This window comes from Perna viridis, chromosome 12 (assembly GCF_037379345.1).
Source record: "Perna viridis isolate PV_CMFRI_1.1 ecotype Kerala chromosome 12, ASM3737934v1, whole genome shotgun sequence".
Lineage (NCBI taxonomy): Eukaryota > Metazoa > Mollusca > Bivalvia > Mytilida > Mytilidae > Perna > Perna viridis.
In genome coordinates this window covers 15,738,736-15,764,295 of record NC_142456.1, presented here as the reverse complement: position 1 = coordinate 15,764,295, position 25,560 = coordinate 15,738,736, and the positions used below count along the sequence as shown (strand labels likewise).

General features: G+C 33.0%; 1 protein-coding gene across 4 annotated transcripts in view; it reads left to right on the top strand.

The window, feature by feature from the left end:
- Nucleotides 1-18,062, top strand: part of LOC148601436 (uncharacterized) — a 30,158-nt gene extending 12,096 nt beyond the window's left edge. For 2 of the 4 annotated variants that reach the window (XM_088554805.1, XM_088554806.1), the window contains exons 2-10: nt 2,038-2,397; nt 3,160-3,307; nt 5,149-5,236; nt 7,412-7,559; nt 8,974-9,130; nt 9,819-9,989; nt 10,891-11,013; nt 12,221-12,334; nt 12,845-18,062. In XM_088554805.1, the coding sequence (XP_088410931.1) occupies nt 2,038-2,397; nt 3,160-3,307; nt 5,149-5,236; nt 7,412-7,559; nt 8,974-9,130; nt 9,819-9,989; nt 10,891-11,013; nt 12,221-12,334; nt 12,845-13,149 (1,614 nt within the window). In that variant the 3' untranslated portion in view covers nt 13,150-18,062. Of the gene's footprint in view, nt 1-445; nt 568-1,598; nt 1,738-2,037; nt 2,398-3,159; nt 3,308-5,148; nt 5,237-7,411; nt 7,560-8,973; nt 9,131-9,818; nt 9,990-10,890; nt 11,014-12,220; nt 12,335-12,844 lie in introns of those variants that run through there. The other 2 variants (XM_088554808.1, XM_088554807.1) reach the window with 2 other exon arrangements.
- Nucleotides 18,063-25,560: the final 7,498 nt, after the last annotated feature.

The following is a 25,560-nucleotide window of genomic DNA, read 5'->3' as shown; positions in this document are numbered from 1 at the left end:
CATGTAAATGATAAATAGAACTTTCTGAGGAGTTTATTTTTCTCTCCCTCACCCACTTTATATGGAAATATAATATTACATGTATGTATAATCAATTGAATTAAAAAAAGATATTAAAGTCCAATTTCAAGTATGTTTAAGTCTTAGCATACAAAGATTAGAATGTTTTATATTTAGCCTTTCCTTTAAAATGCTTGTAATGCCATTATAGATTTCAGTTGTATGTATAAAATTGAAAAAAAAGACATTTTGTTTATTTTTATGTTTGACACATATTTATAGAAAAAATTATTTTTTGAAAAGATGATTTAAAACCAAGCAGACATCAGTGATAAATCTTAACTAGAATAATATATTTTTACCATGTTCATGTTCAAATTGCCTTATGTGTACCCCCAGTCTCAAACAGACTAAGATGATAGTTAAGTGAGTTTTTGAAGGTTTAATATTCATTTGACTTGTAAATCTTTCAATTGTCATTCTTTCATTAAATTTGGAGACTTTGTATCATACCAGTTTTTACTTAAAGCAGACAATTTTGTTTCCCAGGAATAAAAGCAATCAGCTGTAAGTAAACTTAGATACATGTATTTTGTAGAAACTAATACAAGCTTATGTCATTTATTCTAAGGTTCAGTGTTTTATGTGCCAGTATTGTGACAAATTTTAGCAGCCAGAGGTACAAAAGGACCAGGACCTCAAAGTTTGACCTTGAATCTTTGAAATTTCATTTTGTAGGTCATTGGCCCTTTAAATTAGTTAGTGCATACATTGTATGATGTACAATAATTCCTTTGAATAGAATAGAACCAGTATATTCTTATTCTTAGTTTCTTATTCATAGGGCCCAAATTGAGCATACTTTAAAATGAACAACATGAAGATCATGTCCTTTTTTACCTGAATTACCCTGCCCTTTTATTACCAGAATTACCCTGTCCTTTTTTTTTAGCTGGATTACCCTACCCTATTTTTCAGCTCTATTACCCTGTCCTTTTTTTTACCTGAATTACCCTGCCCTTTTATTACCTGAATCACCTTGCCCCCCCCTTTTTTACCAGAATTACCCTGTTCTTTTTTTTTAGCTGGATTGCATACATGTACCCTATTTTTTACCTGAATTACCCTGCCCTTTTTTTTAACTAAATCACCCTGTCCCCTTTTTTTACCTGAATTTCCCTGTCCTTTTCAAAATCTACAGGGAACACTACTGATATTGTTGTTAGGTAAAGATTAGACCAACTTCTCAGCTATTCAGGATTTGAATTCATTTTAGGATTAAGTTTATATTTGAAATAATGATACAGTGTATAGTCCTATTACAAAGAGGTTACTGCTAAGTAGAAAATAAAAAAAGTCAAGATCATGGTTATGACTGTAGGGGGATCCAAGAGGGGCCAGGGTCCCCTTTATGCTTTGAAAGGTCAACTGATTGTATAGAAAAAAAAACTGGAAATCACTGGAGCAGACCCCCATGGTCCAGTCCACACCCTTTCCTTTTTGGAATTTCTGGATCCACAAATGATGACACTAAAAACAAGGAATCAATATGTGATCCCCAACTAAAATCAGGATGTTGATATTGGTTAATGTGCCTGTGATATAACATTGTATGTACATGTACTGAAGTATCAAGGTTACTTTAATTGTACAAGTATATGTACCTTAACTTACTGTAAAACTAGACTCTATTAATGATTTGAAAGGCTTTATACAGAGGTGGATTTAGGGTATCAGGTAAGGGCTGATGTACATAGAATTTAAGGCTGAGTGAATCCAAGCAAAACAGTTTTTGGGATGAAATTGCAAATAATCAGTATTTTATGTAAAAATAAATTTCCCAATTCTAGATTTAGGGAATGTGTGCCTTGCACACCATACCTTCGATCCATGCCTGTGTCATGTGTGATAGATCAGGATGTCAGTCTAGCACAAAGGAGGATCTGTTTGTTTCATCACCTTTTATCCAATATCCTCCTTGATTTGATGACTGATTACAGTCTGTCAATCAATTATTCTTGATGAATTTTTTTTTAGGTTGACGATACAGCTTACTCTGAGAGGTATTACTATACTCCAAGATATGGAATAGACAACCCAACACTACAGGTATCGACACAAAATTTAGACCAAGAATATGTAAGACACAGAAAAGCTGAACATGTACCAAATACAACAGACTGGTCCCAGCATCACACTTCTAAGGGAAAATGGCCTGTATTGGAAGCTTTAGAGACCAGAAGTAACCCAGAAAGACAAAGCTTCTATAGCAATTTGTATACCATGAAGAAGTCAAAGACTGCCATGGAAGCTGAGGATATACATCAGCTAGAGAAGGCTCCATTACAGAGGAGGCTTTCACTTGGAGATATACCTAGTGGGTCAAACTTACAAAATGTAAGTTATTGTTAAATGATAAGCAACCTCTATTAAGGACTTTCTATCTTAACCTTAAAATGATTTTTCTGAAGTAGATCAAAGATTGAAACTGAAAGTCCAGAACCTTCCATTTTGAAAGTGTATTAGAATCTCTGCAATGGTAAATGACAAGCAAGCTTTACAAAGAAGTATTTTACTTAAGAGATAACTTTATAGAATTTGAAGATTTGGGTAAAACATACAAAGAGGTCGATCATGTAATCAATACCATGAAATTTACAACTTTCCACTAAAGTTCAAAGTTACAACAAATGTTCAAATGTTGCAGTAAGGCATCGCCATTTTTATACTGTAAAGGGGGGATTATTTTGAAATATTTCAAATTTGAGGGGGAAAAATGTTTTTTACTCAGCCATCGACAGAAAAAAATTGTGATTCAATATTTTCCCTGTTACTTAACAATGTTGATTTTCTGTAATTTTTTTTTTAACTCTGGCTACTGCTGAAAAAAATTGTCATTTTCATGCTTTGGTGGTTAATACTGTCAACTATGAAGATTAGGAAAGCACTTGATAAGAAAAACAGAAGTGTTGAAAAAAATACCAGTGAAAAAACAACAAAAATAAATGCCTAAATATCAGAACAACATGGGGATGATGGCGTTTTGACCTTCAAAATAAAGTTAGAGTCTTACCAAATTTTATGGACACAATTTTGTAATACCGGCAAAACACTTTTATAATCATTAATTTTGATGGACATCCTTTTTGAATGTTTCAGGGAAAGAACCACCTGAGTCCTGATGAGTGTTTTTACATTGGGAGAGCTGAATCATCTGTAAGAATCTCAAATTCTGAAGCCAATTCTGAATGTCGACATAGGATCTGTATGACAGAAGTTGTACCTTCACACAGCAGCATAATAAATGGTATAACACTATTTCTCTGGTAATAATACATAGACTTTTATGTGTCATTTAATCATAGACTCCTGTGTGTCATGTATACATAGACTTTTATGTGTCATGTAATCATAGACTCCTATGTGTCATGTAATCATAGACTCCTATGTGTCATGTAATCATAGACTCCTATGTGTCATGTAATCATAGACTCCTATGTGTCATGTATACATAGACTCCTATGTGTCATGTAATCAAAGACTCCTATGTGTCATGTATACATAGACTCCTATGTGTCATGTAATCATAGACTCCTATGTGTCATGTATACATAGACTCCTATGTGTCATGTAATCATAGACTCCTATGTGTCATGTAATCATAGACTCCTATGTGTCGTGTAATCATAGACTCCTATGTGTCATGTATACATAGACTCCTATGTGTCGTGTAATCATAGACTCCTATGTGTCATGTAATCATAGACTCCTATGTGTCATGTAATCATAGACTCCTATGTGTCATGTATACATAGACTTATTTGTTTTGTGTATACATACACTCTATGGCAAGCTGTTGTGGAATTTATTACATATTTATTAATATCAATGAATCATTTACAGATATTAATAAACTGTCATTTATTGATATCAATAGATATAACATATTTATTCACACATAATAATAAATTCCACAACAGCTTGCCATAAAACTCATACATGTACATGTATGTGTTGTGTATACATAGACTTGTAAGTATCGTGTATACATAGACTGGTATGTGTTGTGAATACGTAGACTCATAAGTGTTGTGTAAACATTGACTGGTATGTGTTGGGTATACATAGACTCATATGTGTCATGTTAACCTAGACTTGTATGCATTGTATATATATAAACAAGTTTGTGATCTCTATAATGTTGCTTGATAGTCTTTCATTGGGAAAATTAAGAAATAAAATAAGCAGATATTCAAGATTTAAGATACTGCAAACCTCAAGTGATGGCAAAATAAAACAATTATTGTTAGAAAACATACCAAAAACGAACTGACAATTTAATAAAGTTAAAATTGATTGACAGTTTAAATTTGTATCACCTGTTTCATTGGAGTTTGTAATGATATTGATATTAAAACTTGTCGCATTATTTGGGAACAGTGTATTGGACTTAATATTATGTGTACTAAACAATATTTCATCATAAATGAGAGAACTTTATATGTTCATTTCATGATCAGTCTTGTTGATTCACAACCAAACGTAAGTTTACAGCTAATAAGTTAATAATCCATGAAAGTGTTGATCCATGTCTGATTAGTTTGATGAACTGTAATAATGATGTTAATACATGTCGATATTAAAAGTAGTATATTGAAGAGTACATTGCGAGTGAATTGTTTAAAGATGTTAAAAATGCAAAATAGTTGTAATAAAAAAAAATAAACCTTATTTCTGAGTGAGTACAAATGTACTACAGTGTTTGAGTACTCAATTTTCTTAGTTTTTTTTTGAGTACTCAAACACTAATTTCTATCCTTTCAATAGTGAATGAGATAGAGTTGAACTCAATTTATACTGTGGAATTTTTTTAACCCCACTCTCAGAAGTTGAGACTGTCTTGGGTTTCATCTGCTTACAATGGATTAGTTCACTGTCAGTGCAGAGAATATTTTTTTTTGATATATGACTTGGGCCTGTGAACTTGTGAACTTTCTCCCCTTGCTAGGTTTTAGACATATTTATTTCATGTTTGACTGTAGGACTTAGAGGTTAACATCCTTACTGATACAAAATGGCAGCACAACAACATGTACAAATGTGTTTAAATTGCCTTGCCCTGTCATAATTTTAAAATATTTTTTGAAGATGGACCAGATTGGAAGGTATCACTTGCACAGTTTACATCAAAGAAACATGGGAAAGAAAGACGAGCCAAAATGTCAAAAAGAATGAGGTAAATTTCCCAGAGATTGAAATTAAGTCTTAAAAATGTCCTAAAGAATGAGGTACATGTAAGTGTCCTGAAGAATGAGGTACATGTTAATGTCCCAAAGAATGAGGTACATGTAAATGTCCTGAAGAATGAGGTACATGTTAATGTCCCAAAGAATGAGGTACATGTAAATGTCCCAAAGAATGAGGTACATGTTAATGTCCCAAAGAATGAGGTAAATGTTCTAGAGAAAGAGATAAACTAGAATAAGTATCATCAGAGATAGAAATAATAATTTTCTCCACTTCTTACTTTTGGAATCCAATGTCAAGATTCCAAAAAAATTGTTCAAGCTGTACACATGTACTAGTTTTAAAAGTAGCAGTCTTTATAAAAACAGACAGAAGGTGATCCATGCATGTCAAAATTGTTGCAATCACATAATCAGTGTTAGGTATTCATTTGGTGGTTGCACTTTATGATGAAATTAGCAATTTGCAAGAGTTATTGTTCTTGAATTGGTTTAATTTGGTTGATTTTAGTGGCAGATAAATGTATGATTTCCTCAAAAATACAGATCTGAATACAGAAAATATTATTGTTCTGTAAAAATATAGCATATGTAGACTGAAAAAGCATTGTTTGTGTGGTGGGTTTTTCTTCACCATGAACCACTTTACCCTTGGTAGTGTGTGAATTTTATATAGAATGGCACTCAATTTTTTTTATAGATAATTGCTGTTTGAATAGAACGTTTGAAGATGCAGGTCTCGGTGTCCCAACATTAAGATGCAGGTCTCGGTGTCCCAATATTAAGATGCAGGTCTCGGTGTCCCAGCATTAAGATGCAGGTCTCGGTGTCCCAACATAAAGATGCAGGTCTTGGTGTCCCAACATAAAGATGCAGGTCTTGGTGTCCCAGCATTAAGATGCAGGTCTCGGTGTCCCAGCATTAAGATGCAGGTCTCGGTGTCCCAGCATTAAGATGCAGGTCTTGGTGTCCCAACATTAAGATGCAGGTCTTGGTGTCCCAACATTAAGATGCAGGTCTTGGTGTCCCAGCATTAAGATGCAGGTCTTGGTGTCCCAACATTAAGATGCAGGTCTCAGTGTCCCAACATTAAGATGCAGGTCTTGGTGTCCCAACATTAAGTAAAAATCTATAATAAGCTATCTTTGTGTGTGTCTCTTGTACACAAAAGTTGTTTTGATGGTATGATATCTGATCAAGCCTTATATTGGAAGTTCCCTTTTTTATTTTGACAGTTTTTCCTATTTTCATTTAACAGCTTTTGATTAATTGATTGATTATTGTTTAACATCGTATGGCACTTATTTCATGCATTTCAGGACAAGAACAATTGATTCTGCTTTGTACTAGTCTAACACACTGAACCAGATTTTTATTGTTCTATATCTTAAAAGCAACAGCCCACAAAAAGGCATGCCGACTCACTTGGACATATTATTCTGACACAAAACCGACAAGTTGTCACTTAAAACTCTATCCCCTTTAATACCTTGTGCTTTGTGGAGAAGTTCTGACTACCAATTTTAAGTAGCTGTCTTTGTAAGAATCGTGCAAAATCTGAAAAATGTGATACACTCCAAAAAAGGCTACATATTTTTATTTTTATAATCAAGTTGTTTTACGGGTTTATATTATGAAATGTGTAATTATTCATTCAAATCTGCCTGCTCTTAGAAGATAATCAACATTGAAAATCCCAAAGATTCTATTGTATTTGAGTGTCACTTACAGAGTTATGTCCCTTACTTTTGAATTGTACAGTGCATTCTATATATACAATTTTTAACTCCTATGAGCATGGGTTTTATGAAAAATCAAATGTTAATTTCTGTTTACTAAAGCATTTTAAACAAGATATCAAAAATAAAAAATGTGTAGGCTTTCCTACCATGTATCACATTTTGCATGATTCTTAGCTGGAGTGCTACTTAAATCTTTGGTGTTGACTCGGCTTGGTATTGAACCTACAACCTCACTCACTGAAGCCCAACACATTACCCTGAGACCACCAAGACAGTTTGACAGATATTGAATATAAACATAGGAAGAGGGAATGGGTTTGTGATGTGTTTTAGCACTACTGTTTATTGGAATAGGTTTACTGTTGAAACAAAAAAAGAGCTGCATTTTGTTAAATGTTTGTCCTGAGTTTTTTTTCTTTACAGATCATACTATAAAGCTCAGGATGATCTGATTGGTGCATTTGAGGATATACATCTTGGTGTTGATGAAGATATAGACACTTCAGAGGAAGTAAAAAAGCTGGCTAAAACTGCCAGTCTGTGGGCCAAAATTACATTTTTTGCTAATTTGGTAAGAGAGTATTGCAACTATGTACACATTGCATTCTGGGTGGATATTATGAAAGTGTTAAATGGTGATAGTGAAAATTGACCTTTACTTTTTAAACAACAGCAAACAAAATTTTCAGACATTTTATGGTTTACAATGCTGTTTGCCTCATTAGTATCCTTTAGGTTTAGTTAATTTACATTAACTTGAGTATTACGTATCAGATCATTTATTATTAATTATTATTAACACATTGTTTGTCGGGACATTTCAGAGGGCCCTTTAGTTTTCTAGAGGTATTAAGGGCCCCTTTGAAAATGATAGGCTTAAAGGAGGGGAAATAGATGTTGTAATAAGAATTGATAAAAAATAGATTATTGTTAATCCTGTTTTGATGATTCGACAGTCAATTTGTTCCTGTCGATATTGTGTTATAATAGTTATTTTGGGAATAGACTTATCTTTAACCATAGTACAAAATTATGTCAAACCCTAAAAAATCAAGGTATTAATTTTTTGGATGATTTCAATTATTTTATTAGATTCCTCACTTATATCCCTGCCTGTTTTTTTTTCAATCAGACTTCATACATCTCTTACAAGTTTAGGGGGCCATGTCCAAAAAATAGACTTCTTTATTTCGGATTTGATTTTATGTTTTTTTTTTAAATAGATTCTTATTTATGAAAATCCTGCCCTGCATTTTTCAATTTGAATTTCTGTTATCTCTTCCATTTTTTTGAGTTATGGGGGACCAATATGGGTCATGCCCAAAAAATCAAGTTATTAATTTTTGTAATTAGATTTCTTATGGAAGACCCTGTCTGCATTTGTCAAGGCAGATTTCAGATATCTCTTATGGTTTTCAAGGTGTAGAAGTCAAAGGTCTTTAATAATGGGCACCTTTAAAGCAGAACTTTCAACTTCAATTGAATTTCAAATTTTGTGCAATATTGTTTCCAACCAGTTGTTGTGTCCATAATGAACTGTAGGTGCTTATGTTTAAGTGTGTCAAAAACTAATATTGTAACCACACTTGCTCAAAATGAACAGTGCTGCGGTATATCATGCTGCACTCTGGGAAACCCTTTTTGAAATAATGTTTCAATAGTCTTTTAGTCTACAGACAAATTCTAGGTCTTAGTAATAAAAAGTGAAATTTAGACTAAAACTTCTTACTTGGAGGAGAGGATGACAGCCCTTACCAAACTCGAAAAAATGAGTTTACACTTTTTGCCTTAAACTTCCTGATAGCCTCCTGATTTTTCACTTAAAACACTCCTGATTTCCTATTTTTTTATAGCCAAAAGATGCTTGACAACCACATATTGTCCAATTTTCCATATTTTTTTGGTGGATCTGTACCTCAAAGTACCATTCTTTTCAAAAGAATTTTCTATCTCCTTTTCAAGTTACACTTTTTTTGTTGTTTCAGGCATTATTGGCAGCCAAGGCAGTTGCAGCCATTTTGTCTGGCTCTATATCTATTATATCCAGTTTGGTAGACAGCTTTGTTGATCTTGCTTCAGGGATCATTATTTGGGTCACTGGTAAAGCAGTCAGACAGAGAAATCCATATGTTTATCCTCAAGGTTTGTCAACAAGGACTAGATCAATACCTATGATAATATAGTAGTAGGGTTACATGAGTTATTTTTAGCCCATAACTTCATTTTGTACATGTTAAATAGTAGTAGAGAACATCAAATAATTCCTCCAAAAGAAAAAAAATAGAATTGGACAAGATATACAGTAATTCTTATTTTTTTTTTGGCTTTTTCATAGGTCTGTCGAATACATTTCTAGCTTTCTAAAAGGTCCAGGACTTTCTCGAACGTCAAAATAAGGTCCATTTGTTGAAATGAAAAGCCCTCAAAAATTGACATTGTAGAAGATTGGAGGTACAGGACATAGGTAAAAGGAAATCCAAAGGTTCTGTTCAATTCAGTAATTTGAGGTTTCCAGACACCTAAACCACTCCTAATTTTGAATACCCATAGTTTAGGGTTGGTCAGCAGTGTGAATTAAGGATACTACTGTTTGATTATCACAAAAGAAGGGGTGCTAGGATGAGAAAGAACAGTCCATAAGGAAAAAAGCAGGATCTCATGTTTCCAAAAATATTTTATTTTTTACATTTTATTAGCAAAATTCTGTGCTTTGCACCTAAATAAATCAGTACCTATATTTTCTCAAAATGAATAGGCAGGATAGAAAATTTCGTTACAACACCCATAAAAATCAAATGGTTGCTTCCAAATGTGTAAACATATTTTTCAGGAAGAACAAAGTTAGAACCTATAGCTATTGTAATCTTGTCTGTTGTGATGAGTTTGGCATCTGTCCAGCTGATAAGGGAAGCAGTTGAGAAGATAATTAACTTATCTACAGGAAATAGTTCTCCACCAACTGTTGATGTTCCTACAATTGTCATAACAGCATCAGCTATAGGTAACAGGCATGATTTTTTTTTTCTGTTTTAAAAAAACGGAATTCTACTGTTTTGTTCAGGATTTAACTGTTGTAAGTTTTTGTCTGCTGAGTAAAATTGTGTCTTGAGGTGAATGTATCGAGATAGGCCATATAGATTTCACTTCACTTTGGAGTGAAATAAAGTATCTCCCACTTTATATAGTAAAATTTTCATTTTCAACATATAAGACATGTGAAATTATGAATTTTATTATCAAGATTTAAAAAACTGTTTTAGGAGCAGTCTTGACAAAAAATGATTTATGCATGTTTTGAACCCGCAAAATTCACTATAATTTGTAATTCAGAAACAGTTATTTACCACATAACCAGTCTTAGTTTGTCATTTAGTTTGTAGTTTTGCGATAAAAAAATTACATGTAGTTTATGAATGTGATTGTTACTTTGCAAGAGTTATGGTTCTTGATTTGGTTGATTTAAGTGGGAGATAAAGGTATTATTTCCAAAAAAAATACAACTCTTTGTATAGAAAGAACTAAAGTTATGTAACAATATGTCATATGTAGACTGAAAAATCATCATGAAGAAAATCTGAATTATACATAATGAATATTACATGTCCAAATCTGTATCATGTGCAGTATCGACCTGAGACTCCTATATCACCCCAAGGGTCACCGGCCCATGGGTTTGATATAGATCAAGGGTTGATACCACATGTGATACAGATCTTTTACATGTCTTGTTCATTAAGTCATATATTTTAACTAGACTTCAAGTGTGGTCTGTGAAAGTATGCAATATAGGGTATGCAAAATAGGTCTAGGATTTAGAAATCTAAAAAAATTTCTCTTGATACAATATTTTCACAAATGTAATTGTAGCAGCTAGTGATACTCAACATTTCATCTGTTTTCAGTGATAAAACTGATTTTATGGATAGCGTGCCGGAGAATAAAAACATCTGCGGTACAAGCACTGGCCCAGGACCACCGTAATGATGTGTTGTCAAATTCTGTGGCCCTTGTATGTGGTTATGTTGGTAAGCAGATACAATACAAAAATCTAATGCAAATTTATAGTGAATGGTTAGGCCTAAAAATAACTCTGATGCAAATTTATAGTGAATGGTTAGGCCTAAAAATAACTCTGTTTCTGATAACTTAACTCTTAAATATCTGTCAAACCAAAACTTTTTCTTTACAAAAGAAAAATACTAACCAACTGCCTCTTTTTCTACCAATACTTCAAGGATTATTGTGTCTGTCTGTCTGTTCATCTTCACCTTTTTCATTACAATTTTCTCTGCAGCTACTTACCACAACCACTTAATATTTTGACACATTGTAAGAATATATCAAAGACTCATGTAACATCAACTTCCTTTTTGACAACTAAATGTATTTTTAGGCTACACAGTTATCTTGGTTTCCTTAAGCGAGCTTTGCCCACATTTTTTTTCTAGTTTTGGATCAAAATAATTAATTATGAGAATATAATATAATTTTTCCTTGCACTTTAGCTACACTAAAAGCAAAATAAAATTTAAGAATGTCAAGGTATCATTGTCTGTAAGTACTTGTACTTGTTACTGTACATACTGTAATATGTTATAGGCATGTGCATTACATACAGAAGCAAGCACTGTGAGGTTCAACATTCTCAAATATTCATTTTTTACCTTAAGAGCAGGTGCCGCTATATTGTATTATAAGTTTTAGCAGGATTGATCCATAATATAAACAAATTCCAGAAATACCACAGATCTCCATGGATGCCAAGAATATTTTATATTTAACCTGTGATGTAAGCAAATGGACATCAAACTGATGCAACTTACAGCCTTTGTATAAATTCCAAAAATGATTGCCTTTCTGAACTTAGAAAATCTATGCCTCAATTTTAATAATACAATTAAAGTACCGGTATTATTTTTTTCAGTGGAACTTAATTTTACATGAATATTGTATTAAGCAGAAATGATTGCAATACATACACTGACAAGTGTATATTTTCAATGATAAAAGAACATGCCAATATATTATAGTTTATTGATCCTTATAAGGGTTAATTTCCTATTTTCTTGCTTCAGAACATCACTGTTAAGGCTGTTTCTGCTGATTACCAAACCCTATCCAGTTTGGCTAATGACTATCACTGGGGACCATCTCAAGAATATTATTTTCACATACACACATGCTATTGAGCTCACTTTCAGCTTGCAATGATACGTTATTGTATTTTTCCAGGTTCTCAAGAACTTTTAGATAAGACAGGGGTTGAAGGTCTGGTCTACGTAGATCCTATTGGAGCCATTTTGATATCAATCTATATTATAATAAACTGGTGGATCACAGGATATAGTAAGATATACCATAGACGAAGTATTTGGAAATCCAAAAAATAGTGGTCATTGTAGGAAAAAATTTAGCAAATTTTTCCTGGTTGTTTTTTCAAATCATACATCATAAATATCTGCAAAAAAGTATCAAAGCATTATCAGTTGGACAATTTTGATACATCAAAATTCAAGTGCATGGCTAGAAAATTAAAAACAGGAAACAAGAGATGATCTACATACATAATGCCAAAAACATAATAAAATACGAATACATAAAAACAGGAAACACATATGACCTACATACATAATGCCGTACAAATACAGAAAGGAGATAAAGGAAAACTTGACATTACACTAAAGCACTAGCGTAAATTCCCACAAAAAACAAAAAACAAAAACGAAAATTTTCCAGAAAGGTAAGCTTTATATGTATATGTTACCATTAATGATCCTAATCCGTATGAGTGGTAGTTCTTAATTCTGTCTTATTTTTGGTGGATAAAATAAATGAAAGAAAATATTTGTCTTGTAGGTCAAATAAAACTGTTAACAGGACACACAGCCAAACCTGATTTCTTAAAGAAATTAACATGGATATGTGTTAACCATCATCCAAAGATTCAGTTTGTTGATACGGTCCGAGCTTTCCATTTTGGAAATAACTTCCTTGTTGAAGTTGACATTGTATTACCGGAGGAAATGAGTCTCAAAGAAGCCCACGATATTGGAGAGCCACTACAACAAAAGTTAGAAAGACTGAGAGAGGTGGAGAGAGCCTTTGTTCATCTGGACTATGAGTTTGAGCATCGACCATCTGATGAGCATAAAACTGTGTAACCTAGTCCACTTATTTTATTTTCTTGTTTCTTTGGCCATTTTGCAAGAAAAACAGTGGTATTTTTTTCCCTGAAAGTAATCAGGTTGCTAAATATATATAAAATGATGATGGAAATGCCTTTTTTTTAAAGATCATTGTTATTAGACAATAAAAATTAAAAAAAGAAACACTGTAAAAAATTAAGGAGGGCCCGAAACAAAGAATAATTTAATTTTGGTCTTAATGAGAGAAAACCGGTGCACTATGAAAAACAGCTTTTATGGTTGTGATTGTAGTAATGAAAGTATTTTGTATTTAAATACTCAGCATTTCTACTGAATTTGTAGTTAGTTTTAGTATAGGCAAGAACAGCTGACTGAAAAGTCATATTTGGAAAATAGACAAGATAGAATAGTTGCTATTTGTCCCACCAACATGTTTTTTCAGGTCAAATTTGTCCCAAAATCCAGTTCTCTCAAAATAACTTGTAAAACTCAAACCCCTAAATTTATGTCACATTAGATGCCCTACTTTTTTATAAACCAGTATTGACATTGCCAACTTAATTTGTTTTTGTTTGTAACAACATATATAATTATACTTATAAATATTTTATTTTTAGATTTCTGAATTCATTATTGATAGATTGATAGTATTTCCTTTGTTGCATAAACAGTGTTTAGAAAGAGTCAAAAATAACACTCCAGCTAAGAATCGTGTAAAATGTGATTCATGGTTGGAAAGGCTACAAATTTTTATTTTTAATATTGTGTGTAAATAAAACTTTTTTTTCTAGTCTATGTAGTACCAGTATGTGTTTATATAATCATATCCCCAAACAATTTATATATTTTAAAATCACCTACCATCACGTCACCATTCCATCTGTCACTCCCAATGATGGATTAATTTCAAATTTGGTACAATGTATTGTCTTTTAAGGATTGTTTTAAAAAGTTGACCAAATTATGCTTGCATGACCAATTTTGGGGCAGATTACCCTTCAATGGACAGTAAAGCAGTTTATGAACATGCTTGAGCTGTACCAAAATTTGTTATGCAATCATAACTCAGTGGGAAATGAAAAAATCCTTATAATTGATTGCTGTATGATATGAACTTCCTGTCTTTTTTTTTTTTTGTTTTATTTTGAATTGTTACATCTTCTGGTTGATCAGTTTTCCTTGGGCAGGCAAGGTTATTTCGGTACTGTACAGGAACAAATCCATTCTATAATGGCAATGGGTGATTGATCACCAATCAGTTTTAGATTAGTCATGGATCCCACGCACTGATCTGTTAAACTGGTGATCACATCACTTGACCACTGAGCGGTAAATATATTTTACGGATTCCGTTGTTCCATTCGTCAATTTTTACACATTTTTACTCAAAGCAATAGATGTAAACATCAATTAATTACTTATATTTTACCTTTGTTTTATTTGTAACAAAATACAATATTTGGATTTAATATCTAAAATTTAAGATAAATTAGATAGGGTATTATATTGGATTTGTTCCAGTGGGAAATTCCAAAATTTACATCAACTGATCATCCATCATGTTATGTAACAAAACTGTTGATTGGTCACTGGTATATTGGTTATAGATCAATCAGTGAGCATTCGGTCAGCAGTTATCAATCCATCAAATAGTTGTGCGGATGGGTTTTTGGACTGTAATCAGGGATTAGTTCACCATTCAGGTTCAAATCTATAATCCCAAAGATAATTACTAGTAATGTAAAGATCTAAGCTCCATTCTTAAATTTGGAGTGGAACTGGAAGGTAATTGAATTGTAAACTCCAAGGAATGTGAGATCACACTAAAATTTGCTAATACTCTATTTCAATACAGTGAAACCTATCTAATCAGACACTTTTTGAATCCCTTAGTATCAATTAAGATGAACCTGACTAAACCAAACATTGGTCTTAACTAAACAAATTCTGCAGTCCACAATTGGTTTGGTTTAGAGAGATTTCACTGTAAAATCAAAGCAACTTAAATGGAACCTTCAGTATGGAGATTTCACTGTAAACATGGAGTAAATTGCTTTATATCATTTCTCTATTCAAAATATGAAGTGAAAAATTATATCATGAAAAACATCCCCTTCAACTCAAGAGGCCTCCCACTTAGTGGTTCAAGGAGGTTAAAAGTTATTACACAATGCTTGTATTTTAAAAATCTTTCAGAATATCTTTTTACACACCAGAAAAAATGCAGTATATGTTACATATGTTTCCATATGTTTTAAAATAAGATAATAAAAATCACATGAAATCAATTGTTTTTCAAAATTGTATGAAAATCATACTTTTTTATACAATAAGTTCTATAGATGACATAGAATTACTTTGTTTTTACTTTTTTTTTCATGAATTAAGTGTTAGTTCTTACCATATGGAGATATATGAGAAACGAATGTTTTTCATGTGTTTTCAAAACATGTTACAATAATTTCTGAGTAGGTGACAAGTACTACCTCATTTTTTTTCTAATGTTTTCAGCTTTAAATATGAATATATTTGTATTTTTAGTAATACGCTGCCCTCACTTAGTGTTCTACGTCTAACGTCTGTAAACTCTTACTGCTACTTAAGGCTACTTAAGGCCTACTGATTTTAACTAAACTTAATATATATATGCAATATTCTTTCTGTTTACTTGTTGCCTGATATTTAGAAAGACTGTAACTCAAATGTTAACATCTGCCTCTACACAGCCTTATGTGCCACATACAATAATCATATGATTCTCATATGTAAATATTGGCTTGCTAACACTTGATTATTATATGTGAAAAAACATGATTATTCTGTGACAATCATATGATAATCATGTGTAAACATATCTTAATCATATCATGTTTGATTTATATGGTAATTATTTGTTTCATTTGAAACAATTCTCACGTGTGGCATTTTTGACAGTGTACTTTTTTTTGATGGCCACAATTGTTAGCGTTTTAAATTTCATCATATCAAGCATCAGCTAATCAAACATTCATTTTACCGTGTAACATATGTATAGAACATTGTGTCCAGTGCATAACTAGCAATGAAATTATGCTTTAATTTATTTCGTAGTTCTGTGAATCAGAAGACAAAATAATGATTGTTATTTCAAAAGAAACATGTTTAAAACTCCAGAGATGATATAAAGAGGGTCCTAGAGAGGTATTAGAAAAAGTGGGGTTCAAGACTATTATTTGCTCCTTTTTTGCCCATATTATCCACAAAATTCACAAATTTTCCTACAGAAAGGTGGTAGATCTGAACCCCCAGAACCTCTTTGGATCCAGCACTGTTTATATTAAATATTTTTTCTATATATTTACATGTTTTGTTTATTTTTTATTTTAAGTTGTATTTTATCACCAATTTTGTATTATATTATTGCTGTCATTTCAGAATTAACCAATTAAAAAATGAGTAGGTAATTGCCTTTAAACCCCCTCCCTTTTCCAAAATCTCTGGCTTGGCTTAAGGAGGTAGACCTAGGGTAAGGGACATAACTCTTGAAATCAATAATATGTTTGTATCATATTGAATTTCAACAAGTCTATCAAGCTTTCATTTGAAACAGAATGAAATCAGTCCAAGTTACTTTGATGCTTACATGAGATTGATGTAAAATGCTGAATATGAACGTTCCAATGATTTGTAAGAGTTGTTTCCCTTTCCTTAGGTTTACTTCCTTTAGTAGTACCAGACTTTTAATGTGGTAGAAATTGTGATGTATTTTAGTACTTTGCATATCTCACACCTTAATTATAAAAATGCCAATTATTCACTTTTAAATGTTTTATATGATGCCGTGATAGAGAAGAACTGCCAAAATTTTGTGTTCATTATTTTGAATGAAATAGAGTCACCTAGTTATGAATGTGGTAAAATATTGTGTGGATTTTGTGGATAGGAAAAGAAAGATCATCATAATCCATTAACAAAAATAATTAGTTTTTTTTAAATATAGATTTATACTATGTTGATTACTAGTTCAGTCGTTTAGTTGTACTATGGTTGGTTTAGGATCAAATTCAAAGACAGGATTGCATTTTTTGATAAATTAATTGCTTCTTTTACAAATATAAAAACTTTTGATTTTTTTTAAAGAAAGACCAGGAAGGAAATAAAAAAAAAATCACATATATATAGGTAAAAAGTCTAATCATAACCAGGAAGTTAATTATGGGTTCAGGGTAATGTAGCATTATGTCAAAGTGTATCATAATCTCAAGGATTTTTCTATAATCAATGTCATTTTCTAGCTTAAGGTACAATGTATCTTCTTTTTATTCCTGTGTTTTCTAGTATAGATTTTATTTTTCATTATTCCTTATATTCTTTTGTACAGTTGGTTATTTCAATGTATTTTTGAACCAGTGTTAACCAAACATCTACCTTATCTGAACCTTTATGTCTCTGTGGTCTCAAGTGTGGGAGGTCATGGGTTCAACACTTTAAAATTGATAGTCACTGGTTTTTCTCCATGCACACTGTATTTAATGGGATAGAGTGTCGTCTGGTTGGCTCAGATTCAGAATAATGTGTCCAAATTGGGGCATGCATGCCTGCAGGCTTTAATTTCTGTGAACTAGCACAATAAATACCTGGCTCAGCATGTCTGACTAATACAAAGCAGGGTCTGTTTGATTGGCTCAGCATGTCTGACTAAAACAAAGCAAGGTCTGTTCAATTGGTCAGTCGCTCTTGCCATAGAAAGTTAAACAATATTCAATCAATTTTCAGGCCTATGAAGGTTCTGATTTGCAGGTTTTACTGTAAGTCTAATGTTTACCAATAGTTACATTTATCTCACATAAATCAAATGGGAGTGTAAATTTTGCCATTTATTTGTATAGTTTGTTTTTTTTTGCAGAACCATTATGATATTGTTGCTAATAAATTGCCAAACTGGAGAATATGAATTATTTTCTTTACTAAGTACCAGTCCATATAAAAATTAGCCACTGCCAATGATAGAATTGATTCATTTTTGCAGAAAAAAAAACCACCAAACAAATAATGTTTTTTTCTGTCTACATGCACCATATTGTTATATACATGTAACTGTAGACATTTTTGTAAACAGATCTTTATTTCATTCATTTATCTCCAAATTAAATCAACCAAAGCAAGAACAATAACTCTTTCAAAGTTCATATTTCACTATCTTTAATATTTTCTCCTCAAAGTGCTACAACTTATTGACAAACTAAGACTGGTTATGGGGTGTGAACTGTTTCTGAAGCAGAATTTAAAGTGCATTTTGTAGATTTTTGACATACAATGACACCTTTCAGACTGATACTTACATACACGAAAAATAAAGAATTTTCATTTTTAACAGGTCCTAAAGGAAAAATGTTATACTGGTGTTTGTGTTTTTTTTAATATATAAAGTAATATAAAGTCCCTGTTACTTTGTTCAGAAAAGCTTTTTAAATATTACATGTACTTCAAATACACTCTGAGAAATATGTATCATATCACATAAATGTAATGAAATTATACTTCCATATAATTGGGGGGAGGGGTACCTATTCTATAGTTGGTACCAGTATCATATTGCATATCCCTGAGCAGGTGTACGTCAAAACATGGATGCTATAAAAATATAGTGCATTTTCTTTCTGCCTCTCTACAAACTAATATTTTGTCAAAAGATATGAACAATGACTTATAAAATAGAGCAAACATCACACTGTAAGATGAAGAACTTTTTTAAAAGAAAATCTAACATAATATCATAAAAATGTTCCACTGAAAAGGTTGGTTTGGTGAGTGCAAAACGAAAGTGAAAGTAGGGAAAATGGCTATTTATAGTTCGAGACTACTTTTCTGTCCGATCTTCGTGGACTCACCCTATTTTCTTTGCGGGAAATTATTTTTTCACATGTCCTTAGAAAGGCTACATAAGTGAAAGTTTTATTGAATCAATTTACATATTTTTTTAAAAATCCTAAAAATATGCACTTCACTATAGAAGTCTATGGGAAAATTAATACGATACTGAGACCTAGTAAGCCAGTTTTTCAAGTAAAGTTGGATATTCAGCAAGTGGTCTATACCAGCTGAAAAAGTAGTACCCCAATGCAGGTAACACTTTTAAGATGAATTAGCCAACTTTTGAACCTGATTTTTTATGGTAGCTCTGGTTTTTTGCATTTATGGTTAATCTTTACCAAATTTGGAAATGCATTTTGTTTTCATGAATTTGTATAATATCAGTTCAATAAAATTATTATCTTGACTGTTTATGATGAGCATATCTATATTCATGTAACCTAAAGCAAGTAATACTCCTGCATAAAGGATAGTTTTCAAGTTACAACACATTTTAAGTATGTGGTTAGGACTTGAAAATAGTCATTTTCCATACATTGCCTCTTATATATGAAAAAATGAATATTTTTTTTATTTTTTGTTTTTCTTTCAAATAAATAGCTAAAATGAGTTGCCATATAACTGTGTGGTTGATTTAAACACAGAAATGTCACAAAAGTCAACAGCCAATTATTTAGTGGACTTTTTTTAGTGGTTCAAATGGACAGATTCTAATGCGGCAAGAAAAATAAAGGTGTTTTTTCATATAAAAACTGAATTTTTTCAAAAAGTATCTAAAGCAGACAGTTGTTATTATAATATTTATACCAATAAACTATTTTTCTTGCATCATAGCTATCTGTTTTAAAGAAAAAGTCCTTTTCCTGTCATATTGAGGTCCTTTTGTATCTGCCTGGGGTACCAAAATGGCTTAAAATCTGTATTTTCTGCATATGAAAAGCTATATTTTTTTAAAACTATGATATTGGTATAATTTTTTTTGGATTTATTATAATTGAAATGACCATATCTATAGTTTAAAACAGTTGGTTGTACCAGTCATTATACTTTACTTTAAACAAGAGGCTCCCTTGAGTTAAAGACAAAAACAGAGGTTCGAATATTAATATTTCCATATATGGAAGTCACAAGTGGGGATTAAATAATGATTTGGAACTCATAGTACAGCTCATGTATCTACCATGTCAGAATAAACCACAAATTTGCTTAGTTTGACTAATGAAGCAGCTTTTTATCAAAAGTAATATTTTCTGGCTAACACTGAGATATTAGTCTCATGCCTGGAATAGGGTACCTATATAAAAATTTTAATAGAAAACTCATGTTTATAGCAGGGCAATGATGTTCTGAATTTTCAGTATGAAAATGAATACTCTAGCAGAAAAACAACAACTTTTATGATTATATTGAAATGTTTATTAGTAATAGGTACCAGTATCATATTGCATATCCCTGAGCAGGTGTACGTCAAAACATGGATGCTATAAAAATATAGTGCATTTTCTTTCTGCCTCTCTACAAACTAATATTTTGTCAAAAGATATGAACAATGACTTATAAAATAGAGCAAACATCACACTGTAAGATGAAGAACTTTTTTAAAAGAAAATCTAACATAATATCATAAAAATGTTCCACTGAAAAGGTTGGTTTGGTGAGTGCAAAACGAAAGTGAAAGTAGGGAAAATGGCTATTTATAGTTCGAGACTACTTTTCTGTCCGATCTTCCTATTTTCTTTGCGGGAAATTATTTTTTCACATGTCCTTAGAAATGCTACATAAGTGAAAGTTTTATTGAATCAATTTACATATTTTTTAAAAAATCCTAAAAATATGCACTTCACTACAGAAGTCTATGGGAAAATTAATACGATACTGAGACCAGTTAGTCACACGTCTATGATAAATCTTACCAATTTAACGTGGTTTGCTTTTGAGTTACTCCCCTTTGTCTAATGATATCGTTTTGGACGATCATGTATTCTACAAGGAAGAAAGTATGTAGAGAAAATAATGTCCATCAGACTACAATCCCTCCAGTAAATTTTGATCTTATTTAAACAGTAGATGAACACTATATGTCTAGGGCAAGCCAGTGGTGAATCCGGAGATTTACAAAAGAGAGGGAAGCAAACCCAGCAGGGCCTCATTTTTTTCATTAAGAAAAATGGGAAATGTGAATTGTATTAACTTGTATGAATTATACAATGCTTTATAAAGGAATTTACTTGATCTTTTTGGCATGAAAATATAGCATTTTACAGGGGTGGATCCAAACACTTTGAAAAATGAGGGGTGTCAGTCGGGGATCATCATAAAAAAGGCGATGTGTTAGAATATTGTTAGCCATTTTTCTGTCGATTTTACGCATGAAAATGATAGAATTTCCAATAAAAAGAAGGGGTGCCAACCCCTGATTTTGTAAGTGTTGGCCTATACAGCTTCCCGTCACCTGGATCCACCCATGGTAGCTTTTAATATTTAAGTTGAACACGCAAATAGGGTAGCACAACCAATCCACAAATACTTTTAGGGCAGATATATAAATATGTAGTATGATAAACATGTTTTTACGTAAATCTACAATCATATGCAAAAGTTTCAATGCAAATGCAGTGGGATCCATGGCATGCATACTACATGTGCATAATAGCAGGTCAAACAAATTTTAAATAACACATGATTCACATGGAGTAATGTTAAGAGGTTGATCCAGGATTTCAGATTAAATGAGGGTACGAAAAATGACGATACCTGGGCTGAGCTAGGTGGACATTTTGCGGGGAATTGGGCATGTACTCCAGGTTTCATGCAAATGTAACAATCTTACCGAGAGGGCACCCAAAACCATGCACCCTCATATTGGATATGCAGTCCAAGAACGTTGTCAAATGTGAAATCACATTTGATCAAATTCACCAATTCAAACTTTTTAGTTACCAACACTATTGAAATCGTAGGGAATCTGAGAAGGCCTGACTATATCAAGACAACCACATTTTGAATGATGAGTGGACTGACAGACGAACATGACTGTATCAAGACAACAATATAGTGAATGGTGAGTGGACTGACTGACAAACATGACTGTATCGAGACAACCACATAGTGAATGGTGAGTGGACTGACAGATAAGCATGACTGTGTCAAGACAAAAACGTAGTGAATGGTGAGTGGACTGACAGACAAACATGACTTTGTCAAGACAAAATATAGTGAATGGTGAGTGGACTGACAGACAAACATGATTGTATCGAGACAAAATATAGTGAATGGTGAATGGACTGACAGATAAACTTGGCAGTATCAAGATAACAAACATAGCGAATGGTGAGTGGACTGTCAAACATAGCTGTATCGAGACAACAATATAGTGAATGGTGAGTGGGCTGACAGACAAACATGGCTGTATAAAGACAAAAATATAGTGAATGGTCAGTAGACTGACAAACATGACTAAATCAAGACAACAAGGCAGCGAAGTGTAAAAGAACTGACAAAATTGACTGTATCAAGACAACAATATAGTGAATGGTGAGTGGACTGACAGACAAACATGACTGTATCGAGACAACCACATAGTGAATGGTGAGTGGACTGACAGACAAACATGACTGTATCGAGACAACCACATAGTGAATGGTGAGTGGACTGACAGACAAACATGACTGTATCGAGACAACCACATAGTGAATGGTGAGTGGACTGACAGATAAACATGACTGTATCGAGACAACCACATAGTGAATGGTGAGTGGACTGACAGACAAACATGACTGTATCGAGACAACCACATAGTGAATGGTGAGTGGACTGACAGATAAGCATGACTGTGTCAAGACAAAAACGTAGTGAATGGTGAGTGGACTGACAGACAAACATGACTTTGTCAAGACAAAATATAGTGAATGGTGAGTGGACTGACAGACAAACATGATTGTATCGAGACAAAATATAGTGAATGGTGAATGGACTGACAGATAAACTTGGCAGTATCAAGATAACAAACATAGCGAATGGTGAGTGGACTGTCAAACATAGCTGTATCAAGACAACAATATAGTGAATGGTGAGTGGGCTGACAGACAAACATGGCTGTATAAAGACAAAAATATAGTGAATGGTCAGTAGACTGACAAACATGACTAAATCAGGACAACAAGGCAGCGAAGTGTAAAAGAACTGACAAAATTGACTGTATCAAGACAACAATATAGTGAATGGTGAGTGGACTGACAGACAAACATGACTGTATCGAGACAACCACATAGTGAATGGTGAGTGGACTGACAGACAAACATGACTGTATCGAGACAACCACATAGTGAATGGTGAGTGGACTGACAGATAAACATGACTGTATCGAGACAACCACATAGTGAATGGTGAGTGGACTGACAGACAAACATGACTGTATCGAGACAACCACATAGTGAATGGTGAGTGGACTGACAGATAAGCATGACTGTGTCAAGACAAAAACGTAGTGAATGGTGAGTGGACTGACAGACAAACATGACTTTGTCAAGACAAAATATAGTGAATGGTGAGTGGACTGACAGACAAACATGATTGTATCGAGACAAAATATAGTGAATGGTGAATGGACTGACAGATAAACTTGGCAGTATCAAGATAACAAACATAGCGAATGGTGAGTGGACTGTCAAACATAGCTGTATCGAGACAACAATATAGTGAATGGTGAGTGGGCTGACAGACAAACATGGCTGTATAAAGACAAAAATATAGTGAATGGTCAGTAGACTGACAAACATGACTAAATCAGGACAACAAGGCAGCGAAGTGTAAAAGAACTGACAAAATTGACTGTATCAAGACAACAATATAGTGAATGGTGAGTGGACTGACAGACAAACATGACTGTATCGAGACAACCACATAGTGAATGGTGAGTGGACTGACAGACAAACATGACTGTATCGAGACAACCACATAGTGAATGGTGAGTGGACTGACAGATAAACATGACTGTATCGAGACAACCACATAGTGAATGGTGAGTGGACTGACAGACAAACATGACTGTATCGAGACAACCACATAGTGAATGGTGAGTGGACTGACAGACAAACATGACTGTATCGAGACAACCACATAGTGAATGGTGAGTGGACTGACAGATAAACATGACTGTATCGAGACAACCACATAGTGAATGGTGAGTGGACTGACAGACAAAGCTGACTGTATCAAGACAACAACACAGTGAAGTGTGAATGGACTGACAGACAAAGTTGACTGTATCAAGACAACATAGTGAACGGTGATCATGAGTGGACTGACAAACATGATTGTATCAAGACAAAAACATAGTTTATAGTGAGTGGACTGACAGACAAAGCAGTTAAAAACACCCTCAGCAAGTACAAGTATTCTTTACAAATTATTAAATATCAAGCATGTATACGTCATGTAATTTGTACGTCTAATTGAATCGTGCAACATATATTTTCTATTACTTCAAGATAAACGATACCTCCTGGTGTCAGACTTATTATATTTTTAGGGGATTTATTGCACAAGTTTCAAGGTCAAGGATTTCTTAATAACTTATGTGAAAAATACATGCACATAAATAATATTCATTACATACCTCACACCAATTATTGTGATCTATAATTGAGCGTCAAAGAGTACCACTTACAGCTACAGACAAGCTCATGTAATTACAGACTCGTATGAACAAGTCAAAGCTTGGGTCCTTTCAAACACAACCACGGTTTTTTTTTTTATAAATACAGGTTTACTACTCAATCAATTCCTGAAGTCATTAATACACAAAGTTATATTAAGCCAAATGATTCTGCTGGTGGTGTATCGTATTCTACCATAAATGATTGTGCTGGTGGTGTATCGTATTCTACCATAAATAATTCTGCTGGTGGTGTATCGTATTCTACCATAAATAATTCTGCTGGTGGAGTATTCTACCATAAATAATTCTGCTGGTGGTGTATCGTATTCTACCATAAATAATTCTGCTGGTGGTGTATCGTATTCTACCATAAATGATTGTGCTGGTGGTGTATCGTATTCTACCATAAATGATTCTGCTGGTGGTGTATCGTATTCTACCATACAAAAGATGTAATTGGTCACATGTATGATAGATAATAGAACGACAATTTGATTCGGGGTAGGGTTGTAAACAAATATCATGACCTGGAAAAATTGTGAAGTAAATATTCTGGTGTGCACTACTTAAAACAAAATAAGCCTATATATATATAACTGTTTTATATGATGAAAACATTCAAGACATTTAATAGCATTTGAAAATAAATATTCTGATTTACAAATTTAAACAAAAAATATTCTGCCCCGACCAAGACTGCCAGCCCCCTTCCCCCTGGAATCAAATGGTCATCCCCTAAACGCGTTTTACCAAGGGCTCGATGGTCAAGCTCTTCTGAGATACGACCTATGACCTCTTTTATTTTGCGCTCTATCAAAACAGGATCGACTGTTACAATACTACACAAAACTTATTCACTAAACACATAATTATTATAATATGGTTCTTTTTCTTGACCGCAAATGTTGACAATA